General features: G+C 41.8%; 1 protein-coding gene across 1 annotated transcript in view; it reads left to right on the top strand.

Annotated features, from left to right (window-relative positions):
- The first annotated feature begins 478 nt into the window (after window positions 1–478).
- SCP2 (sterol carrier protein 2) overlaps window positions 479–6,012 on the top strand; it is a 30,133-nt gene continuing 24,599 nt past the window's right edge. Inside the window, exons 1-4 of the mRNA XM_081946111.1 lie at window positions 479–671; window positions 3,604–3,661; window positions 5,049–5,120; window positions 5,733–5,864. Coding sequence (XP_081802237.1) covers window positions 597–671; window positions 3,604–3,661; window positions 5,049–5,120; window positions 5,733–5,864 — 337 coding nt within the window. The 5' untranslated portion in view covers window positions 479–596. The remainder of the gene's footprint in view (window positions 672–3,603; window positions 3,662–5,048; window positions 5,121–5,732; window positions 5,865–6,012) is intronic.

Here is a 6,012-nt window from a genome sequence, read left to right as displayed (position 1 = left end):
AACAGCCCAACCAAAGAATATCCAAGACCGCTCCCACCCACACAGACAAGCAAGACACCCAAATATAAACTAACAGCAAACAGCATTCCTTTACTTACACTGATGATTTTTCTTAGATAATGAAAGGTCTGCAAGAAAACTAGGAAGCTCAGAGAGCACCAAGGACCCCTCATTACTATTATGATTGTAGACCATCCAAGAGTCATTTTTGTGTGTGAGATGGGTGGCTATTTAAATTTGCTAAATAAGTAGCGAATGCACCTTTTATTCTAATTTCTGCTCTTCGGCCGGCTAGAGACCAGCTCTTATTTTAATCAAAGTTGGGGATCTAAAGCATTCTGCAATACTCAGGGATGGGTTCGCTCAGCCTGTCATTTCCGACTCAAAAATTCAGGCTGGGTTTTCAGAGCACCAAAGACTCGCGCTACCGCTTTAAGAGGGAGGAGAGAGATGGAGACTCGGCGCCGCCCCGACTTTCGACCATTATATGGAGGTGTTGTCAAGAAGCTCGCGCGGGGAGGAAAGTCGCAGCGACCGTGCATTTCTTTTGCGGGTGTTTGGTGCCAGCTACGGCCGCGCAAGATTCTGGGAGCATCATGGACAAGTGCAGCCGTAACCTGGCCCCGATCGTAGGCAAAAGGGTTTTTGTCATCGGAGTGGGTATGACCAAGGTAGGTAACTGGACTTGGGAGTGTGCTCCGGCTTCTAGAGTGGGACTACGATCGCCAGCATCCGTGGTCACGTCTGGGAAAGCAGAGCAGGCTGCTTCAAAGGGTTGGTGAAGTTGGCGTGGGAAAATGGGAAGGAGGGCGGAATCGGTTTCCCTTTCTCGGCGGGTCATTTGAACACCCCCCCCCCCCAAAAGAGACACAGCCTGCCTCCCTATCCCTCATTTTGCAGTACTGTACCTTCGAAACAACTGCACTAGTCCTTGCAGTTTTCTTATCAACATTTAGGAAGGGCTTTACTTTACCATTGCCTTCTTTCTAGGGCTGAGAAAGAGTGACTGGCTTAAGATCATTCAGTGGCTTTGTGGGTAAGGCTGGAATTCATGGTCTTCTGGTTTATTGCCTGATGCCTTATTAGCTACTTTCTTTTACAGTTATACTGTTTTATAGCTATAGTTTATAGCTGCTCAGACTTTTTTAAATTACCTGTATGGCAAACCTCGCTGCAGTGGGGCATGGGAAGGGCTTTACTTTACCATTGCCTTCTTTCTAGGGCTGACCTAGCCACCTTGTTTGGCTTTGCAGATTGTTCTCTGCAGACCTTCACAGCTGCCAATGTTCCAAGGCAGTGGTTTTCATATTTGGTAAGTTTAAGATGGGTTGAAAGTTGCCAAATTGGGAAAACACCATTCTAAGGGAAAGGTCAGGAACCACTTAATACAGTTCTGACCTCTTAAGTCTCCAGTGACAATTGGTGCTTCTTATTTTTTTTAATAACCCCTTCCCCCTTTCTGTATTGGGACGCGGTGGCTCAGTGGCTAAAACGCTGAGCTTGTCGATCAGAAAGTCGGCACTTCGGTGGTTCGAATCCCTAGCAAGGATTAATGGAGTGAGCTCCTGTTACTTGTCCCAGCTTCTGCCAACCTAGCAGTTTGAAAGTACGTAAAAATGCAAGTAGGAAAATAGGAACCACCTCTGTGGGAAGGTAAGAGTGTTCCATGCACCTTCAGTGTTTAGTCATGCCGGCCACATGACCATGGAGACGTCTTCAGACAGCGCTGGCTCTTCGGCTTTGAAACGGAGATGAGCACCGCCCCCTAGAATCGGGAATGACTAGCACATATGTGCGAGGGGAACCTTTACCTTTGCCCCCTTTTCACTATTTTGTTTCAAAACTGGACAAGCACTGTGCCTAAGACTCCCTTCCTCTCAGTTTCTAGTTTGGTGCCTTAACCGTTGCCCCAAAATGGCTCTGTCTTTGCCCAAAAATAAAATCCTTCTTTGTTTTTACAGTTGTTTATAGCATTATCCTTAGAACACCTTTGCGAAGTAGATTAGGATGAGAGAGGGCAGGGCCAGTCCAAGCCCATCCAAAGGTCAGGTTTACTATACCTTTTTCTGGTGAGTTGGGGGGGGAGGGGGGAGATTTGACAGATGACTGTGCTCAATAAAAATTTTTTTGTATAACTTGAACAATGATCTGGATCCCTTTGCAAGATCACATTTGGACTGAGAAATTGCACTCCTGTATGGCTCCCAAGTTGTTATAAACGTTCATGGTTTTGATTTGTTCCCTTTCAAGAATCCTTGGTATCATGTTGTTTAAACATTTTCTGTAAGAAAAGTCCAACTTGTTCCTGCACTGCAAAGGGAGACTGAAGTTAGAGTCAAAACTCCATGTTGCTGTGACTTATAATGCCACCCTTTCTGAAGCACTCAGAACTTAATTTATTGTGCAACCTGGGTAAGCAGGTTTGTAATCCATCTTGTCAATGGACTGTTCCATATTACAGATTGCATTAACAATTAGGTTCTGGGTTGAGGATAATTGAGGAGAGCGACAGAGTTTGGGTACAATTGTGTACAGCAGGGGTGTCCAAACTTGGGAACTTTAAGACTTGTGGACTTCAACTCCCAGAATTCCCCAGCCAGCATGGCTGGCTGGGGAATTCTGGGAGTTGAAGTCCACAAGTCTTAAAGTTCCCAAGTTTGGACACCCCTGCTGTACAGTGTTCATACATACGTCCCTTAAAAGACTTACAACAGTTCATTTAGTGACCATTTAAAGTTATAATGGCACTGAAAAAAGTGACTTGTGACCATTCTTCACAGTTAGGAACTTTGCAGCATCCCCATAATCATGTGATCAAAATTCAGATGTTTGAAAATTGGTTCATATTTATGACTGTTGCTGTGTCCCAAGCTCATGTGATCACCATTTGTGACCTCCTGACAATCCAAGTCAATGGGGAAACCAGATTCACTTAAGAACCGGATTACTAATTTGTCAATTGTAGGGATTCACTTAACTGTGACAAGATAGGTCGTAAAATGAGGCAAAACTCACAACAGATGTCTTACAATCCACTGTGATTGTAAGTCAAGGACTATCTTACTGCAGAAAGTTGTCCTTCAGAGGTATTAATTTAATTATTTGTTTTCTTGGTTTTGGTCTTGAATTTTCCTTTATCAACAGGAGACTCTGAGTTCTAATGTTGCGCTCGGCATGAAAATCAGATGGGTGGCTTTGGGCCAGTTACTCTTGCTCAGTCCAAGGGTTGTTGTGGAGAAAATAGGAGGCAGGTCTCAAGTCACTCTGATAAGTCACCCCCATCTTTTTGGATATGGTGCTGTGCCCTCCTTCCTAGCACCTCCCTGTACTTGCACATACTCACTCTGTGTCCTTCGGGCTTCCTTGCTCTCACTTGCACATATCATAGCCCCTTCCTCCCTAAGTTGTGTATGGTTGCATCAGGCTGCCTAGGATCTCCCACAGTACCCCTGTGCTCCTTAAAATAGGAGGTGGCAGGATTATTAGGTATGTTCACCACCTTGAGTTATATGTAAAAAGTGGAATAAAAATCTAGCAATAATTTGGACTTGAAGACCTTTTTTGGTCGTAAACATCTTCAACATTTGCTTTTTTTCCTAACAGTTTGAAAAGCCTGGCCGTCGTGAAAATTTTGATTATCCAGATATGGCAAAGGAAGCAGGTAACATACTGGCTATTATATTTAAAACTTGGGCACAGCCAGTAACAGATGTGCTATTTGTTTGGTGCTCCAGGCACATAGCTAGTGGTATAAACAGTCAAACAGTATTGTTTGCCATTAGCCACGTTTTTGAAACCATGGGGTTCGAGGTTCAGCTGTTTATGCTATCATGTTTCCCCGAAAATAAGGCAGGGTTTTATTTTCTTTTGACCCCCGAAATAAGTGCTTGGCCTTATTTTCGGGAAGGTCTTATTATTTTTGAGGTGCAGGAGGCAGCGAGTATGGTCACCTCATGGCTGCTGCTGTGTTGTAATATTTTCAGGGACGGCTTATTTTCGGGGGAGGGCTTATTTTTGGGGAAACAGGGTAGAGAGGTATGAAAATGTAATTATCGGGGAGGAGGAGCCAACGTCGCCACGATACGGACATGCGGTCTCGATGCTCTGGGACCACAGCCAATAGTTTTGCCGCTGGGTGGTCCAATCGGACCTAAACCATCCTGCAGAGACAGTGAACAGGAAGAATACGTCTTGCTGATCTCAGGGACATCGCAAAGTCCCTGATCGATTATTATTATTTATTAGCTCTTATAGACCGCCCCCTCTCCCGAAAGGGACTCGGGGCAGTGTACAGTCCGTATCAAAAATACAACAAATTAAAATTATTAAATAAATAGATACATATATACGTATATGTGAGGAGGATAAAAAGATATGCCAAACTGTACGGCTAAGTAAATAAATCAGAATATACAAAATTTAAAATCCCAATATCCTGTAAGATTAAATTGCAAGAGAAGTTCTTTAAGCCGGTGACAAAAAATACTTATTTAAAAATACAACATAAATGTAAATGTATTTTAAACATTGCTGATCCCTTAAATACATTTATAGCTGTTTGTACCATCCTGTGGTCATGTGACTGCAATTTATCATGTTGTTTTCCTGGAAACCAGTGCTTATTTCTGGTTTTCAGCAAAATCGTCCATTTGGAACAGTGGCTTTGCTTAATGATTGTGGTGTTCACTTAATGACTGTGTGTTTGCTTTATGACCACTGCATTCCCTTAACCACCATGGCAAAAAGTCATAATACCAGATGCGGTCAAACGATGACCTGCTTAACAACCAGCACCACTTACAATTGTAATTCTGGACTCAATTGCAGTTGTAAATCAAGGACTACCTGTAACCAAAAGTTATGATAACTATAGACGCCTTGTTTGGATTGACATACAGTTTTGAAACTAGAAGTTCATTTAATCTGCCCAAGAATGCTTGTATACTCTTCATTTTTGAAATCTGGCCTTTTACATACAGTTTAACTGTCCTTGCAGACTTGTAAGTTTCTAATCAAGATTTTGTAATATGTTTTTTAACTTTGTTCAGGTCAAAAGGCTCTTGCTGATGCAGGCATTCCGTACTCATCCATAGAGCAGGCATGTGTAGGCCATGTTTATGGTAAGTGAAGATACTGGTAAAGCCCACAATATTCTAACACTCTTGAGTGTTTAGGGCTTTCTTCTAATGAGAGGCAAAACGTGAGAAGAAGCCATTGTGTTTTTCAAGATGTTGCAGAGCAAGCACACTATAGTGCTAGAATTGCTGACAACTTTAATCTTTCCATCAGTACATTTGATTGCGAAATAGATAATGGAGGAGAAGCCATTTTTATTGCAGTGTTTTTTGGAGGAAAGTTCATTTAACCCAACCTTGCAGGCTTGAAATTTGAATGTTAAAATTTATTGAAGAAAAGACACTTGTTTAAGTTACAGATAAATTGTGAATTGAATGTATTTTTAAAAATCTACCTGTGACTCTACAGTTTGGGATTAGGATCTTTTTGTCCCACCAAAAAGTCCCTGACTAATTCACATTTCATACTAAATCAGGGCAATCACAGAATAAATCCCTGGACGTTGGGATCATATAAGCATGCATCATGCCGTGCTAAAAATTAATGATTCACTTTAGCAGTTAACATGAAGAAATTTAGCAACTTTAGAAAGAGACTAGAGAACATGTTGGTATTTATCAAAACTGACCCTGCATATCTTTTTTTTTATTCTAAAGGTGACTCAACCTCTGGGCAGAGGGCTATTTATCACAATTTGGGTCTAACAGGTATCCCTATTATAAACGTTAACAACAATTGTGCTACTGGTTCAACAGCTTTGTTTGTAGGAGGACAAGTAATAAAAGGAGGTAAGTTACATCTGCTAATACAATTGTATTTAACCCCTGGTCAGGAAAGAAGCTGGCACATTCTCTAAATTGTACTGAATTAAATATGGTATCTTTCTGCATCTTTGAATGCACTGTTCATGTACAATCTTTACAAAATAAGAAATGT

Source organism: Natrix helvetica, assembly GCF_964273705.1.
Source record: "Natrix helvetica genome assembly, chromosome: 3".
Lineage (NCBI taxonomy): Eukaryota > Metazoa > Chordata > Lepidosauria > Squamata > Natricidae > Natrix > Natrix helvetica.
This window is presented reverse-complemented; position numbering and strand designations above follow the sequence as displayed.